Raw genomic sequence first — 17796 nt, forward strand, 5'->3', positions numbered from 1 at the left:
CTACAGCACCTGGCATTCGTCGGTGGCTTCCCATCCAAGTACTAACCAGGGTTGATCCTGCTTAGCTTCCAAAGATCAGATGGGATCTGGTGCCTTTAAACCATAATGGTGGCCAAAAGACTCTTCAAAAATCTATTACATAGATAAAAGAGTAGGTGTACATAGTTGTAATACTTTTTAAACTAGGATAAGCTGAAAATGAACCAGAGCTCTGCTCCCTCCAACCAAATTCCGATGCCCCTCTCTTAACAAACATGTAAGGACCATAATTAAGTACTTTAAGGACATAGCTCTACTTTCAGAAAAGGAAAGTAGTTTAGAATGAAACATTTTCATTCAAAACTATGAGTGAGAGGGGAAAAGACAAGATAAGTCACAAAAGAAAAAGGAAGTATACAGATACTGATTTTTGAGCAAGAGGAATACCAGTCATACCTAATTGTGCCCACAGTGGATTGTATGGATGAGACTTGGCCAACATGTCTACACTCTGCGATGAATGTTTTTCTAGAAAGATTCGGATTGGTGGCTGGCCATTTGGCATGACCGTGGGCACCCAAGCCAGATGGTTTGTCAAAATTGCAGTCAGAAGCGCTGGTAAAAATCTGAAAGAAGGAGATTTGTTTTCTTCATTCACATCTATAACAAGAATCTCATTATGCACCAAACAATCTCTTTGTTGTAGATGAGAAGTTGGGGCTGATAAACCAGAGGATGAGATCTCTCACATCCTACAATTCTCATGCTCAATGAAACTGTTTTGTCCATTTGGAAAAGGCGACATGTGCAATGGTAGAAATGTGCTTGCTGCGTATGCAGGAACTTCAACTGCACTCAGTCCTTTCAATACGATTCTTGATCAGTCTGTAACTTATCTTAAATTTGCAGTGTTGCATTTGTGAACAATTCGAACAGTATCTACAACTTTTAAAAACCTGGCACCTTATGCGGCTCACTGTTTAGACTAAGGAGGAAAAAATAAAAAAAAAGTTAGATTTGAACTTTCTTAGTCTCACAGCAGGTAAGCTTTCCTGTGCCAAAACTTGAGGTAGCAATCTAGAATGAGTTCCTTGAAATCTGGCCACTGTATGGCACTGTAATGATTTTATTACTATTGAATCAATAATTACTAAGGAGACATAGTTAACATCTGGAGATAGCCAGCTGGTAACCTTGTAGAATCTGGTTTCAATATTGTTTGGAGTTCTGGCACTTATACAGTTTGGCAGTTAGTCTCAAATTTGTCTTTTTTGTCAAGCACATCTGTCACATTCTGTCAGAGAGCTCAAAGGCTTAACGTGAGGCCTTAAGTTTGCGTTTTCTATTTTCTAAAAAACCAAATATATCTATATTAAATGATGTTGTTAAAGAATGCACTTTAATACTGAAAGGATGAAATGTTTCCAAGAAGCCTCTCAATAATAATAGAAGATAAGACTGAATTTATTTTGCACTTAAAACAGTACACTATCAAAGATTTGGACATATGGCATATTCTTTCAATCTGTCACAGTGCCGGTTTAAACTTATAAAGGAAAAAAACATGTGTGCTATATATAATTTTATATGCTATAATACAGATATTACAAAAATTATAAAAATATTTTTAAATCCTATTCTATTTTATATAACAATATTATATATATTGAGAAACTGCAAGTCGCTTCTGGTGTGAGAGAACTGGCCATCTGCAAGGATGTTGCCCAGGGGACACCTGGATGATTTGATGTTTTACCATCCTTGTGCATGGGGAACTGGAGCTGACAGAGGGAGCTCATCCACGCTCTCCCTGGATTCTAACCTCCGACCTGTCGGTCTTCAGTCATGCTGGCACAAGGGTTTAACCCATTGCGCCACCAGAAGCTCTTATAAAATATATAATAGATACATTATATACCAGGCATGGGCAAACTTCGGCCCTCCAAGTGTTTTGAACATCAACTCCCACAATTCCTAACAGCCTACCAACTGTTAGGAATTGTGGGCATTGAAGTCCAAAACACCTGGAAGGCCGAAGTTTGCTCATGCCTGGTATATATATAGTGTGTGTGTGTGTGTGTGTATGTATATATATATAAAAACTAAACCTATGGAAATGGGATGCTCAACCTATAATAGCTTCTTTTGTTTCTTGGGTTTGAAAGGTGATTCCACAAAATACAAAAACATTTTCCCCATCCACATCCCCCTTCTTTGCCATACACTTTCATCCTTTTCCTTGTGACCTTCATAGGATTAAAAGGAAGAAAGTATCAGGCTGTCACCGGTTTTTATTTTAAAGCCAGCTATGCTTCATTCTCCAGCAAATTATCGTGGTGAACTTTAATGCTGTAATATTAAAGAAACCAAAAGAGGAAAAAGTCAGGAATGCATTTACTGGTTCTTGGAGGCTTGTTCCATTAGGAAAGTAAATTCCTTCATAAAACGATGGCAGAGCTGGTTTTTCTCAGGCATTCCTGACATCATGGTGAGCCAAACAGGTTCTGCAATCCGTGGCATGGTGTAGAGGTTACAAATGGTTGTTCTAAATTAAAAGAAATAGAAGACCAGGTCACCACAATGATACGACATACTCATCCAATGGCCAGTTATTCCAGGCAAGTAGCCATTTTATTAGTAACTAAAGAATACACTATGTTCCCAGGGAAAATCATGATATATCCACAGGTGACGTGCTGATGATACTAACTGCTATTCAAGCAGGGTGTGAAAACTTTTAACAGCAGGTTGCGGGCTTCGTATTTTGTATTTGTTGTAGTATCCATATTAGTATTCAGTATTTATTCTACTATTACTATCTAACGTGTCAGCCCTTAATGTCGATCAAAATTCTTACCTCTTCCTCCATTCTATAAGATACTAACTTCTCATTTTACTCTTTTCTTATACTGAAAAGCATAAAACTTTCTTTCACTTTAAAACATTTCTAGAATATTGTGTGAATCACTTGCTAAACTTTTCCAAAAAAGACTGAGACAATTCATGTCACCACTCAGGCGATTCAGTTTCATTCTAGTGTGTACAACTGTCAGTATGATTACAAGTCCAGACATCTTGAATAAAAGACATTTTGTATTAAAATTCTGACCAGTACTAAAATATTCTCATAAGTAAGAAGAATGTGGAAAAAGTGGACGGAGAGAAATCCTCCTCCTATTGCTAGGGAATAATGAAATTGATACAGTAATAGAAGATAAACATACCATTTATACAATTGTAGGAAGCTACAGTATACCAGGTCAAATTATTTGTCTATATACTCCAGCGTGATCCACTCTCAGCACCAGCAGCCCCTCCAGGATCACTGGCTAAGCAACTTAATGAGGAACTGAAGGTGGAGCCTTCTGAACATTAAGCAGGTGAAATGTTACTGAGCAAAACCTCTTTCTCCCTACAAACATATTAATTAATTGAACCTGCTGCCACAAAATTGTGATTCAGGCCATGCCTTGTCAAAATAAGTTTGACAAATTCACAGTGTTAACAGTGGGAAGTGCCTACATTTTCTAGCAGCATGATCATCCATACCCAGTGGCAGCATATCTGTGAATAACAAGTGCTGGGAACATATTTGAAAAAACAGTGGCTGTGTTAATGTCTTAATCAAGGAAGGGAAGTAAATGATAAATAGCGTGAAAAGAGCAAAGAGTCTCTTGCTAGTTCTTAGAACAGTGGTTCTCAACCTGTGGGTCCCCAGGTATTTTGACCAGATATCCCAGCTAGTTTACCAGCTGTTAGGATTTCTGGGAGTTGAAGGCCAAAACATCTGGGGACCCAAAGGTTGAGAACCACTGTCCTAGAAGTACATGCTTTTCAGTTTGAAACTATAATGTCTTACAGGTTACTTTTCCAAACTCCCTTGGCTGTTTTTAAAATAAATAAGATTATTTAAATGTTCAGATTTCTTATAAAGATGCCTTTGCCATATTAGCAGCTCATGCCATTTGTAATATAAAAGCTGTTTACTGGATTCACTTCTATTCTGTTCAAGACAGACAAGAGATAGGGTGCTTCTCCCCCAACACCCCCCCCCCCACCCCCAATGGGAGAGTGCTAAAACAGTGCTGGTCACAATTCACTGTAAGTCAAATGAGGCTACGTAGTGTGGCTGCATGAGAACACTGGATGTTTGTGGTTTGGTTTTGTGTCTGTGTGTTTAAATATAGACTGTTTGGGATGTAACAGGGAATTCACCAGACTGCCACACAGCATTATACTGGAGGCTGAGAAAACACAGCCAGTGAAAGACAGAGGACGTAAAGCAAAATGGTACGATGTTGTCAGAATTCAGAAAGGATATGAACAGGGAGAAAAATGCTCATTTAAACATCTGCAACAGTACTACAGCCATACTACAGACCCACAAAAGTAATTACTTCGGAAGTAAATAAAAGTACTTAGAGATTTTTTCCCCCAATCTTCTAAAAAGTTTCCAAAAACTCAGTATTTTTTTCAGGTAATAGATGCAATAGCTAAATAGAATTCAGCAGGACACATTCTCTTGTTATTGCTGTGTGCCTTCAAATTGTTTCTGACATATGGTGACCCTATCTTGGGATTTTCCAGGCAGGATTGCCTTTACCTTCCACTGAGGATGGGAAAGAATGACTTAGCCAAGGTTGCCCAGCTAAGAAAAAAAAATCCCATTCTGGCTTGGGCTGGAAAGGCCCATAAATGAAGGACTACCCTCCCACAAGGGGAGTAAGAACATGGAGTGGGTGGCATAATGTGTCACAGAAAGCTTGCCGTTTCCTCTTTAACCCTGATGACTCCATTACACTTCCCACGGCACAGCCCCGTGGCTGGAAATAAAAGCCTGAAGAAAGCATGAGTTCACTTTCAGACCTTGTGTTACACCTGTCAACCCCTGGCCCACAGACGTCACCAGATACCACATATAAGTCATGATGCTTTAAAAGAGCTTTAAAAAGAAATCTAAATTTCCATCATGGAGTTTCAGTCCATTCTAAACCTTGAGGTAAAACAGAAAGCTCTGCACAAAAAGGAGAGTTCTGGCTTGTGTCTTAGCAAAAGCAAGCCTCTCGGAAAGCTTGCTCAACCTGAGCAGTGTGTGCCTGCGTGGCCTGGGGAGGATGGGGGAGGCCACAGGAGCAGCGGTGGGGAACGGTTTCTGTTCTAAGACCAAGGCAAGATATTAAACTATTTGTTTTCGTTGAAAGGCTAGCTTGAGTCTTGTGACTCGTTATTTACTATTCTGGTAACCGTGGCTGCATCTGCAACTGATAGTGTTTCCTCAGGGAGAGATCGGATTCCACTGGCCGCCAGCCAGCAGGCATGTGACTGCAGCAAAGGGAACCCTCCATGCCAGGCGTGTCAGCCACTGCTCAGCCCTGGAGGAACTGCCGCTCCTGCCTGGTGCGGATGGGGAGGGAGGGGGGAGTGGAAGAAAGACTCTCTTGCATTTCCCCCCAGCAGATAGATGGACAGATCACGTGCACTGGCCCCTCTTCTACCACCCTCTTTAAAAGCGCTGCTACAAGCTATAGCTGGATCATTATTTAAGGTCTGAAACAAAGCCTAACATCTTTGTTCATGCAGTTTTCACTTCCTTCATTCTTTGTCTTCATCAGCGTTTCATGGGAGTCTGGGAAATCTCAAAGGAAGGAGGTTTTTTTCCCCTTGAGAAGGTTCCAGTAAAAGGGGCAACATGTTGCTTGTATTTAGTAAATCTGGATTGGGGTGAAGACTGACATAGTGTCAGGGCGGAAGGTTGGTTGGTTGGTTTTAATCCACCCATGTTTACGACAAAAGAGGCATATACACATGAAATTTGCAAATATTAATTTGTACGTAGATATACAAAATACAGAGACATTGCCAATGCAATACAGTAGACTGGAACTTGGGAGATCCAACTTCAAAACTGCGCTGAGCCACAAAACTCCTTCAGTGAGCTCAGGCCAGTTGCGCTCTCAGTCTGAATATCTCACTGTGTTGCAATGAGGGCAAAATGGGGCAGGGGAATGCTTTCTAGACCACCTTGAATTCACTGGAGGACATATATACATCAATATCAATGTAACTAAATAAAATAAATATATATTGATTAATGTCATTAATAAAATAAATCATAAAATGCAGCACACCATGATGGACAGGACTAAGAATAAGTGAACTATGTGCCTTTCCAGGGGAGTAACGATTTGTCAAATCACATCTCCCTGTATAGACCAGACCATTATTATTATTATTATTATTATTATTATTATTATTATTATTATAACTTTACTTGTACCCCGCTAGCATCTCCCGAGGGACTCGATGCGGCTTACATAGGCCGAGGCCTCAGAACACAATACAACAATACAATACATAAAGCAAATTAAAAACAGTTAAGCAGAGTAAACAGTAACAGTAACAATACATCGAAACAATTATTAAAACTGGGCCGGCCAGAGTAGTGGGTACAGGATTAAAAGTGCTGATATTGCGGGAGGAATATAGGATTATAAAATAGTGCAGTGTGCGATGTACAGTGACCGTGGTTCTACTAAAGTGCTTCTGGGACTTGGTATTGAGGTTCCTAATCTGAAAAGGCACATCTGAACAGCCAGGTTTTCAAGTTCTTTCTGAAGACTGCCAATGTAGGGGCCTGTCTAAGATCTTTTGGGAGGGCGTTCCAAAGTCGGGGGGCCACCACAGAAAAGGCCCTGTCTCGCGTCCCCACCAAGCGCGCTTGCGACGCAGGCGGGATCACGAGCAGGGCCTCTCCAGATGACTGGAGTGAGTGTGTGGGCTCGTAAACGGAGATGCGGTCACCATCACATGCACTGTGGTCTACAAAGGAGGCCCTCCTCTCAGTCCCACCTCCGTCACGAGCTCAGTTAGTGGGAACAAGAGAGGCGGCTTTCTCTGTGATTGCTCCCCATCTCTGGAACTCCCTCTCTAAAGAAATAAATACAGCCCCCACCCTCCTCTCCTTTAAGAAACTTCAAAAAACATACCTATGCATTTTAACATATACAGAGGAGGAGGATTAGGACTGCTGAGTAATCTATGTGTATTAGATGGCTGTAATGATACGTCTTAAATGTAACACCATTGTCAGCCATTTTTAATGTAATGTCTCATAATTTGTTTTTAGGGTGTACATTGTAATGTTTATTTATGTTTTAGTTTTTATGTCTTAATGGATTGTTTTTGTTTTTATTTTGATGCTTAATTCCTTGTTGTAAATTTTCTGTTATTACTCTTAATTATTTTTGTATTATTTGATGTGTTTCCACATATTTTGAGCCATTGAATGTTTGCCTTTTTACGTGTAAATCACCCTGAGTCCCTCCGGGGAGAGAGAGCGGTCTAGAAATAATTTATTATTATTATTATTATTATTATTATTATTATTATTATTATTATTATTAGTCCCAGTCCCGCCTTCTATGGTACCTGTGCATTTAAACGGATCTTGCCTGTCAAGTAAAAAAAAACTGCCTCCTGTAAATTAGGATACCAAGATGTCCTGTTTATGAGAGTCTGCACTTCTGCTATGGTTTTTCAGCCCCACGTTTGTAGCAATATAGAAAAGAAAAGTGCTGAAGAAAATATCGCAAGGCATTTTTACCTTGTTAGGTAGAAGGTGATTGTGAAGAAAAGCTTGTGAGATATTTAGAGCACAAGAGATCGGGGTTCTGTCCCTTCTAACCCCACATCCAACCTAGTCAATAGCTCTTCATTACTCCTGCAGTTCAAGGTGGTTCCCTTGAGACAAAATCTTTGGATTTCCTCAAATTTTGGAAAGCAATATTTCAAATGATCCTCATATTAAGATTTGATATAAATATTTCATTCCTAATTAACACGTTTTCAAAAGTAAAGACCTTTGAAAGGACAAGATCAGCAAGAGAGGGTCCCCCCCCCCCCCATGTCTGCCACTGCTCTAAAAAAGTAGCAGAAAAATGCAGAGGTGCCTTGCTATTTGAGACAATGGGTCACATTGCACCATTGATTTTTTCTCTCTCTCTCAAGGTACTGGTGCACTGTGTTCCAGAGCCTTGTGCTCACTGTGTACCAAGACTTAAAGAGGTATTTTCTTTAGCTCTACTTGCAAGAGTCCCTCGTCTTCCTTCTGCATATTCTCCCCCCCCCCCCTCCAAATGAATGTTATGCTGATGTTATCATCAACATTAATGCCCTCCAGGGCTTGAGGGCAACCAAAAAACTATGTTACAAGCAAAACCATGGGTTTTATGGAGCACGTTGTGATGCAGCAAAAATTAGTGTGGCCTTTGGATGACTGGCTGTTAAGTGTATGTGTAGCTTCATAATGAATCCAAAAAATTGTATGCTAATAAATAAGCAAGGTCAGTCCGGAAGGCAATACAGCGAACATCTATTTATCACTACTCAAAAATTTCCAGCAGGAAAAAAACAGATGGGAACTATGCTGGAAAATAAAGCTCTCCTTCATAGAATCATTGAATAATAAAGTTGGAAGAAACCACATGGGCCATCTAGTTCAACCCCCTGCCCTGTAGGAAAAGCAAAATCAAGGCACCCCTGACAGATGGCCATCCAGTCTCTGTTTAAAAACCTCCAAGGAAGGAGCTTCCACCACATTGCAAGGCAGAGAGTTCCACTGCTGAACAGCTCTTATGGTCAGGAAGTTCTTCCTAATGTTCACGTGGAATTGTAATTTGAAACCACTGCTCCGAGTCCTAATCTCTAGGGCAGCAGAAAGCAAGCCTGCTTTCTCTTCCTTATGGCATTTTTTCCATATATTTATACATAGCTATCATGTCCCCTCAGAACCTTCTCTTCTCATATGGAAGAGAAGGAAAAGTAGGGAGATTTCATTTTTAGATATAAGGAAAAGCTGAACTCAATAAACCAGATTTTTTAGAGGTGTCCTGCAACTTTCAGCCTGGTTGGTGAGCTGCAGTGTGGTTTGTATTCCTCAAAGCAAAAATCTCTTTAATTTCCCTTCAGTTTGTGAAGTGATCTGGTGCAAACATAAATATTTCTAGATTTTTGTGGTGAACTCTGCCAAAAGTATGCTTCAGTCCAAATGCATACTTTGCTCATAGTAGAAATGCATACTGTCTTTATCTTAAAACTGCTTTTCTTAAAATGTCTGTTTTGTTAAGTAAAAAGAAAGAGAAGACAAGAATGACCAATGCCATCTCCTCATATAACCCTTACAGATTCTATTGTGATTGAAAGATCTGGATCATACATTGCAAAACAAGAATGCCTCAAAGCTACAAATCAAGCTGTTTTGTACGAGCCTTTCCTGAGCAGCACTGCAGCATTCCTTCACATGTTGCAAGTTTTTAATGCACCGTCAAGTGAATTTTTAAAAAGACATCCTCATAGAGAAATCATAAATAGAGAAAAAGAAAGAAGGGTTTTTTCCCTCTTATAAAAGCCTGGAACTACAACATAGGGCTTAGAGAAAAGAAAAGACTGGTATCAAGAACATTTACATTGATTTTATTTTGTTCCCCCTGGAGAAGAGTATCTAACAGAGCACAAATAAACACATCTAAGTATAATATTTTAATCATATCTTGATCACTATTAAGTCTGCCCATTGAATAAGACACTGAATGACAACAAGCACTGAATACCGTTAAGTCAACTAAAGAACCAGAGTATCTTAATGAGAAATAGGCAATATTTCAAAGACTATCAATGTGGCCAGTAAATGGATTTTTAACAACCTAAATGCTATTCCTGAGGAGCAAAGTGTGTTTCCTTTCACATGATGTATCTTCCAAACTAGCTGGCATTTGAAAATTTACTTGAGTTCAGTGCTTAGTCTCCTTCCTTACAAACAGGATTAAAGCACATACAATATTTTTTTAAAAAAATGTACCTATCAATTTGTGGCATTAAACCCTTAGCATTCTCACAATAAGGAAAACCGACAGAGAAATTTTCTTGGCACCTGGAATCCTTCTACACATTAACATGTTTTGTTAAACAGTAAAATCACCCAAATGTAGATTCATTTCTATGAAACCTTTCAGATTTTGCTCATATAGTTAAGCTGTCACGGAACAATATTTATGCACCATGGAAACCTCAGCATAAAACTGGAAATGAAGTATGTGAGTGCATGCTCTCTCTTTCTTTCTCTCTCTCCCTCTCCACCTCTCTCTCCCTCTCTCTTACACACACACACACCCAATAAATTAGGCAATCAACAAGCCATGTGAACTGCCACGTTTTTACAATGTGTTCAAAGGCTTAAGTCGGGACATTTTTCTGCTGCATACAATAAAACTGGGTGGTTTTCTCCTTGCAAAAGAACTTTCCCTCCATTTGCTCTGATTATAATGCTGCCAAGGGATCCTTTGTTTCCTTGGATATGTCTCACGGGACAAAGGGACTATGCTCAAATTAATTGTGGAACAGAAGGAAGGAAAAGAGACAATTGCAGAGAAAATGAGTACTGTTCCTTCCAGAAACAAAATAAGGAGAGAGTTCTGTAAGGCCATAGCCTGTGCCAATCCATGAAGGCAGACACAACTTATCCAGATCAGCAGTTGTTTACTTGGACAGGCCCTATCTAGATGACAGCTGACATGGCAGAGTACCTTCTCTCCTCCATGTTCCCTGTCTAACCTGACTACAAGCAGCTTGGATGAGCTAGGAAAAGCTACTTTCTTGGATGAGAACTGCCAAAATATCCAAGACAGCACAGTCAGTGGTCATGCCAACTAGGGGATTCTGGGAGTTTGTAGCCCAAGAAAGCAACACTTCCAAGTCTTGCTTGACCCTGCAGTCATCTCCTTGCAGCATATTTTTTATACTCAGCAGTCTGCTAACACTATAAACTGAAAGGCAAATGTCTTTTATATCTTAGGAGATGAAAGAATTGTACTAAATGTCACCTCAAACGTTCAGCAGTACACTGGCAGCCTCAGGCCCTGTGAGAAATATGTCCCAGGCTTTTGAAGTTTCTGCTACATCAAGTGCAACAAGCTCCTAGGGTGATGGATTTGGAACAGCTGTCAAGCTTCCAGGGACAAAAAGCAGATTTTCATTTGTTCTGTTACATTTGAAAAGTTGGTTACATCAAGCCTTGAAGGAACCCCTCTGAAGCATTCTTGAAAGAAAATACTCTCAGCTACCGTGTTGGTCCACAAAATAACAGCTCAAGCAGACATAAGGCTGCAAGTTTTGTCTTTGCACACCCACACTTGACTTACACAGAGTGAAGACTAATGTCTTTCCTAGAACTGCAACATGTACTCTGTTTAGCCAAATTTTCTGAACTAATACAGCAAATGCCTCTTTCAGTCCCGTCACATGTTCTATATGCTTTATCCTAAAAAGTCTCCCCACTAGTCCCAAGGGTGAGTAAACAGCCCCTCTAGATCAGTAGTTCTCAACCTGTGGGTCCCCAGGTGTTTTGGCCTACAACTCCCAGGAATCCCAGTTAGTTTACCAGCTGTTAGGATTTCTGAGAGTTGAAGGCCAAAACATCTGGGACCAACAGGTTGAGAACCACTGCTCTAGATATTGTTGGACTACAACCAGCACTTCTAACTATGCCATCAGGAGGGTGGGAAAGAAAGAGATTTCTCACCACTGCACTGATCAGATATTCCTTCTTGATCAAGAGAAGTTGACGAGCCCCTGTCATTTTAGTCATTCACAAAGCAACGAGACAAGCTAAGCACAAGCCCTAGATGCCAGTTTTGTGGCTCCCACCAGTTCTTCAAAGTCCCCTAACACTACAAATGTGAAAATTATGGAACATGTTTTGGGCAGTTTTACCCTAAAATCATTTAGAAATCTCCTCAAATGCACGAGAAAATACCTCACATCTGTCCCACAAGTACCCTAGGTGTATTACTTCCAAATACTCAGCTTTCTTCTGTAATCACTTACCAAATGGCAACATGAAGAGATATAGTTTTACTTTCCCACCCCTGGTCAAAATCTTATCAGAAAGGAATAATCCATCTGGTCATCCTTCCAGCCTTTCATCTGACAGTTTCCTACATACTGTATTTACTCAAATGTAATGCTCACTTTTTTTTTTTTTTTTGGCTAAATTACATTCCCAAAATTAGGGTGTGCATTCAATTTGTGTAAAATTGTAATCTTAGTTCTGAACTAAGTCAAAAGGGGAAACTACTTCAGGAACACCTGGAGCTCCTATTTGAGGGACGTCATCTCTAATTTAATGGCCACAGCATTCTTCGGCAGAGAAAGTTCAAAACCTTGTAAAATTACATGACTTCATATGATGGAGCCAGGGCAGTTAAAGTGGATTTATTCTACAGCATACATCCACCCCCAGGTTTTCTTTTCCATTGAAAAAAGCTTTTGTATTCTAACACTTGTTTTAAAGAAAGAATTATAAGCAGGCAGCCACTGTAATGTGCACCTTTTTTAAGCCAAATTACAAAAAGTGCACTTTTTGCCGCTGCACATTACACTCACCAGAAAACACTCTCTTTTTTTTTGGTTTCAAGGTTTTGAAAATTGAGGTGCTCATGAGATTTGATTGCACATTAGACTCGAGTGATAGTTGCCCATACTTTTCCCAAAACTGCAATCCTGTTTAACAGTTATAAGCAGATCACGCAAAAACCATAAAGCAATTTCTCATATCCAGTCTCTGGCTACACGTTCTGTTCCTTTCTTATATGTGTATTTCATCAGTTTTTTCAGAAGTTGTTCCATACAGATTCACTACTAGATAGAGAAGCAGAGATTACACTGAGATTAGCAACTTGTTTCAGCTAATCTCAGTGTTTGGATCTTGAGGTGCTTTGAACTTCAACTTTTAGAAGACCAGATATTATGCCTACTGTACAGAGATTCTGTGAAATGGAGTCCAAACTATCTGGAGAACCAAAGGCTGAAAATAACTGATCTGCAAGGCTTCACAACTGAGCAAGGATTTGAATCTGGAGGGTTTCCACAGTCAAGTTCAATATTTTAACCTCTACCCCACACTGGTCCTGCAATTGCTCTTCAGTGAACTATATATTGATCTCAGCAGAGGGATGAAGGGCTTAAATTAAAAGTTTATTTCCACATTTAGATACTACACAGTTGTTTCCAAGATACATGTTCAGGATACTTGGCAATAACACACACAATGCTGGAAGCAAACTCACCTGAATTCATTTAAGGCATCCACAATCCTGTTATAGGCCAAACTTCGCTGGCTGGCATCAGCTGATCGCCGACTCATTTTCATAGCCTTGAAAACAATCATTAAACACATAACCATCCAGAGTCTTGGCAACAGTAAATAATAATAATAAAAAAGAGTCATGTGCTAAGGGATATCTAAGGTGCCCCCAGACAGGTAAACAGGGGCGGGTGCAGGGGTGTTTGGGACTTTTTTATGCCATGATAAACATTGGCCCCTTGCCAAATTTCCTATCAAGCTAGAGATATGTGAGGCACATGTATTTGCACTGTCCTCCTTTTCCACAGATTTGCTTGCAAAAGGCTATAAAGAAGTCCAAGGTTTCCTGCACTCATTCTCTCCCTGAAGACAGAGAATAACAATTTATTGAATTAAACCACCAGCAAACACAAATCAATGTTTCAATAACAGAAATGATGTGTGAGGAAAGGGCAAAATTCATGTTGGAGACAACAGCAGTCTTTTGGTAATTAAGAGCTCTGCTTTAAATTCTGTGGTCCACTTGAAAGAAGTGATTATGTCTAATTCAGACACTTACTGACAAAGCAAAGACATTTAATATGATGTTTCACAGGGATGAAGAACCTGTAAGTGCTCTCCATACTATCTGGACTTCATTTCCTCAGTTGCCCCAGAGAGGAAAACTCATCATCCCTCGATTTATGGGAAATGTTGTTCCAAATATCTAGAAGGTCAAATGTTCCATACCGCTGTAGAGGTAGATGTTCCCTTTGACATGAATGATGCAGATATAACATCTCTTTGTGTGCATAGCAATCTCCATCATTCCCACTTTTTTTTTTGGGGGGGGGGGGAATTTCCAAGAATTGAGCATGCGCGTGATTACATATCTGGGTGGAATGCTCATGATGTGCCACATAATATATGCACAAGGAGATGCTGTGCAGCTAAGCATAAAGAGCTCTTTGCTCAAGAAAAGAATTTCCTCACTGCCAACCTTGACATGATGAGCAACACTGGGATGACCCAATGAGATTTTGTCATTTGGGAGTTGTAGTTGCTGGGATTCATAGTTAACCTACAATCAAAGAGCATTCTGAATTCCACCAGCAATGGAATTGAACCAAACTTGGCACACAGAACTCCCATGACCAAGAGAAAATATTGAAAGGTTTGGTGGGAATTGACCTTGAGTTTTGGAGTTGTTCATCTACATCCAGAGAGCACTGTGGACTCAAACAATGATGGATCTGGACTAAACTTGGCACAAATTTTCAATATGCCCAAATGTGAACACTGGTGGTTTGAGCAAAATAGACATTGACATTAGGGAGTTGTAGTTGCTGGGATTTATAATTCACCTACCATCAGAGCATTCTGAACCCCACCAACAATAGAATTGGGCCAAACTTGCCACACGGAATCCCAATGACCAACAGAAAATACTGTGTTTTCTGATGGTCTTTGGCGCCCCCCGACACCCCCTCGCAACCCCCCCCCCCAGGTGTCCCAACCCCCAGGTTGAGAAATGCTGGCTTAGCACCTCTGATTTAATACTGAATGGCTACAATAAGATAAACTGATCTGGGAAAACTATTACAGGATAAAATAAAAATTGTCGATCAGAATGAGGAACAAATACAGGTAGTGGTGCTGATGATTATTACCTGCTCTATTGCACTCTTCAGCTTGTTCATGTGGCTCTCAAAAAGAGGGAAGTGTGAGAAAAAGAATTCATTAAAGTTGCTGTTTTCTTCTTCATCTTTTGAAAGGGTGAATATCACCCCAATGGCTATTTTCTTTTTCCGGACAATTCCTGGGCTTGGGCTGGCGCTGTCGTCAGACAAGTTAAAGCTTTCTTCCACTGACCTTTAGGAGGGAACCCAGACGATCTGATGTAAATGTAACAAGCTATTTTATGGTTAGGGTTTCAACATGTTCAAAGTAAACACCCCTTCTCTGCACGGGGTAAAAAGATAAGTCACTCTGCTTAACTTAATACTGGGATTTATTTAAGCATAAGAATATGGCACGCCGGCATTTGGAGATGTTCTGAGTAGCTATGATTAATGGACTGAATTTAAAAAGTCAGCTGTGTTCTCTTTTATAGTGTGAACACATTACAAGGCAGAATGAGTTGTATAGTTAATTTGTCATCTAATAAAGATCTCAAACACACTCAACTCTCCAGCCTTGCTTGACTAGCCCCACATGCATTTTTTCCCTTTTAGCCTCAAGTTCTGTGATTATCACAAAACCACAATAGGAAAAGGTTTGTACAACAGACACACTCAACAACTTGAGCTTCTTTCACAGTCTTAGACTGAGGTACAAAAAAAGAGGAGGCTTTTGTAAAAACAAAGAGAAACAATATAGACATTTACATGGAAAGATACAGCAGAGAAAACAACTTTAGAGTGGGGTACATGTATTTAACTACAGATGAAGCTCACCCCTGGTTCCACTTATTAAAACATGGAGAGGGTAGAAATTCATGATACAGCAGGCATGGGCAAACTTCAGCCATCCAAGTGTTTTGGACTTCAACTCCCACAATTTCTAACAGCTTACCAGCTGTTAGGAATTGTGGAAGTTGAAGTCCGAAACACCTGGAAGGTCGAAATTTGCCCAAGCCTGCAATACAGGCAACATGAGAAATGAAGATGTGTAATATATTGCAGAGGTTACAGCAGCAACAATGGCTGGAAGGAACAAAATTCATTTTACTGTAACTACAGCCCATGGACTCCCCTTAGTGAGTCCCTTCAATCAATGAGCACATGGTAATGCAACATGTGTGTTAATTCCATTGATTCAGTCTGTTTAGTTGGGCCTAGAAGTTGGATTTAGTTGCAACTTCTGCCACTGGAAAAGTAGAATAGAAATATATTAAATATCCCTGTCTTTCTAATGATGTCTTTTAACATCATTAATCACATAGTTAATACAATCATTAAAAAGATATGCCTCTGTTTTTATGCAATATGCACTGAATTTAGTACAGGAACGGGAACTTTATGTTTTTTCTGGAAATTGTTGAACGGCCAACTTCATTCCTTCCTCATTTTTAGCTAAGTTGACAAGGACTGCTGGGGACAGCAAGTCAACTTCTGAATGATTTCCACCCTTGATCTAGGTTCATGGAGGGATCACCAGCAGTGGGCATGACATCAGGGACGCTTTTTAAAAATCGTGTCAGAAGTGACCTGAGAAACTGCAAGTATGACAGATGTGGCCATCTGCAGAGACATTGCTCAGGGGATGCCCGGATGTGTTACTATCCTGTGGGAGACTTTTCTCATGTTCCTGCATGACAAGTTGGAGCTGACAGATGGGAGCTCACTCCATCTCAGGTCAGCAGTTCAGCCAGTACAAGGACTGAACCCACTGCACCACCATGGCTCCTATCAGGGACAATGATTAAAGAGAATGTCACCATTTTGAGAATCATGGAGTGAAATGGAAAAACTAACAAGCAGGTAGATGCAAAACTAGCACTGAGGAAATATGCCAATTCCTATACCCTAACAAATTCTGCTTTAACTTACCACCGAGGAAAGACTCCATTCTCCAAGCTTGTTGTCTGACTGCGCCGCCAGCGCCGTTGGTAACTGCTCACGCAGCTTCTATTTAACGAAGAGCCAGGAGAAGGAAATGGAGTGATAAGCAGGCTGCTCAGAGAGGCTGTAATATATTTTTAAAGAGAGAGAAAGGGGAAAAAAATATTTAAGATGTATTTTGTGTAAAGGAACAACACTTTGTTGTGTTACACTGTGATCACTATATCCTAGTGGTCTGAACACTAGGCTTCTATGTTCAATTTCATATCAGTTTGCAAAGAGAAACCTGTCAGATGCAGGGCCATGCATACAACTTGCCATGTTGCTTCTGTTTTTTTCTCTCCAAAATGTCAACAAGCCCCAATTATTTTGGAAATGCTGGGACCTAAGTCCAAATGCAATGTGCATTAATGTTGTTTGTCTACCCTGCTGTGTAAAAGGTTTCCTCGCTGCTGAAATATTGATAAGTGTGTGTGTGTTTTGAGGATTCAATTCCCTAACAAGTGATTAGGTGACTGGTCTTGTCAAGTGACCACAGGATTTAGGTTTCCAAAGGCAAGAGCCGTGGATGCTGAACGTAGAGCATTTTCCACAGCATGCCTTTCTATGCACAGCTATTTGAGATTAGGTAAAAACACGAAGGTTTGCGTCTATGCAGCACTGAACCCTGCCATATCAATATCTGTTAAAAATACAATGTTCATTTAACAGGATGGGATGCTACTATCTCATCTCTTCATTTATATGTTTTAGAACTCTGTAGGCATACTATATATACAAAATCTTCAATAGGAATAAACCATATGATTGTTAAGTATGACAAATGTGGAAAATATTGCTATGTAATATAGTAATGATCTCTGCATATATTATATATTTTTATCACTCAATCAAAAACAACAAAATGTACAAAAAATCTATCATTAAACATAGACATGTTAAAAGGATATTACATATTAAGGCCTTTCAGAAGAAACCGTTTATATACAAGGTGAAGTTAATGTCATATCTGTGTAATACTGCTAAATACATTACCAGATCTTGCAATTCCACTGTCTCGGTCTTCATTCATCTCCCTTCCAGGCATATCCATAGGATTGCTGTGAACTAGGCAGATAAGATCACCAGTTAGCCTGA

At 39.9% G+C, this 17796-nt stretch overlaps 1 protein-coding gene across 4 annotated transcripts in view; it reads right to left on the bottom strand.

Annotated features, from left to right (window-relative positions):
- FNIP1 (folliculin interacting protein 1) overlaps nt 1-17796 on the bottom strand; it is a 117753-nt gene that overhangs the window by 11505 nt on the left and 88452 nt on the right. For all 4 annotated transcript variants that reach the window (XM_060765253.2, XM_060765252.2, XM_060765254.2 and 1 more), the window contains 6 exons: nt 17695-17766; nt 16648-16783; nt 14767-14968; nt 13101-13186; nt 2378-2524; nt 436-605 (listed from right to left, as the gene is read on the bottom strand). In XM_060765253.2, coding sequence (XP_060621236.2) covers nt 436-605; nt 2378-2524; nt 13101-13186; nt 14767-14968; nt 16648-16783; nt 17695-17766 — 813 coding nt within the window. The remainder of the gene's footprint in view (nt 1-435; nt 606-2377; nt 2525-13100; nt 13187-14766; nt 14969-16647; nt 16784-17694; nt 17767-17796) is intronic.

The sequence above is a fragment of the Anolis sagrei genome, chromosome 2 (assembly GCF_037176765.1).
Source record: "Anolis sagrei isolate rAnoSag1 chromosome 2, rAnoSag1.mat, whole genome shotgun sequence".
In the NCBI taxonomy this organism is placed as follows: domain Eukaryota; kingdom Metazoa; phylum Chordata; class Lepidosauria; order Squamata; family Dactyloidae; genus Anolis; species Anolis sagrei.